Consider the following 837-nt stretch of genomic DNA (forward strand, 5'->3'; position numbering starts at 1 on the left):
AAACTCCAGTGTAGGTTTCAAGAACGTTGTGACCATTGACATGCTAAGGGAGGCGAATCCTCTCCTGGATGTAGTGGATCACAATCGCAGACCCAAAGACATGGTGAGTAGAAACAATGATATTTGAATATGTAAGTGTCACTATTAGCCTACTATTTGAACAGATTCCTAATCTTCACCATTAAGCACTGACTATATAATGTACTTCCCCAGATTCCCATATCTAAGGATTTGCCACCAATAGATGGTAAGTTTCATTCCACTGCTTTCACTTTTTGTTCTGGAAATCGGTGTATCGTTCTTATCTGTAATTGCTGTCACTTTACAGCTGTCGTCCTGTTCGGCGAGCCTATCAGGTGGGAGACCAACTTACAGCTGATCACTGATGTGCTCTTGACCAATGGGAGGCCAGGAAACCCCGTGACAACATTGCATTACCCACATATCCCCGTGCTGGCCTGCAACATGGATCTGCTGTGGATGGCCGAAGCCAAAAACCCTCGGTCAGTGTCAGGAAGATATATTTTTTTTAAATCTAATGGCTAAATGGTGGTTAAATCTAGCATTAAATGACAAAATAACAAGGAATGATGTTTGTTTGTCATTAGATTTGGACACGGCATGTTTCTTGTGTGTCTGGAGAGCATCTATAAGAAGATAACAGGCTGTGAGCTGAAGTACGAGGCTCTGATCGGGAAGCCCAGTGTTGTGACTTACAACTACGCCGAACTGCTCATTAGAAAACAGGCCGAGAAACTGGGCTGGACCCGACCGGTCCAGAGACTTTACGCCATTGGGTGAGTCAATGATTTGATGTTTTGAAGACTGAATGGTCAA

At 43.7% G+C, this 837-nt stretch overlaps 1 protein-coding gene across 1 annotated transcript; it reads left to right on the forward strand.

The window, feature by feature from the left end:
- Positions 1-10: 10 nt before the first annotated feature.
- LOC107735529 (cat eye syndrome critical region protein 5 homolog) lies at positions 11-801 on the forward strand (the record flags this gene model as incomplete). The annotated part of the gene is made up of 4 exons (XM_016547183.1): positions 11-103; positions 214-247; positions 329-503; positions 609-801. Coding segments are annotated over 4 exons (495 nt in total), but the record flags the coding sequence as incomplete, so codon positions are not given.
- Positions 802-837: the final 36 nt, after the last annotated feature.

This window comes from Sinocyclocheilus rhinocerous, unplaced genomic scaffold, assembly GCF_001515625.1.
Source record: "Sinocyclocheilus rhinocerous isolate Xijiao unplaced genomic scaffold, SAMN03320098_v1.1 C36121550, whole genome shotgun sequence".
Classification (NCBI taxonomy): domain Eukaryota; kingdom Metazoa; phylum Chordata; class Actinopteri; order Cypriniformes; family Cyprinidae; genus Sinocyclocheilus; species Sinocyclocheilus rhinocerous.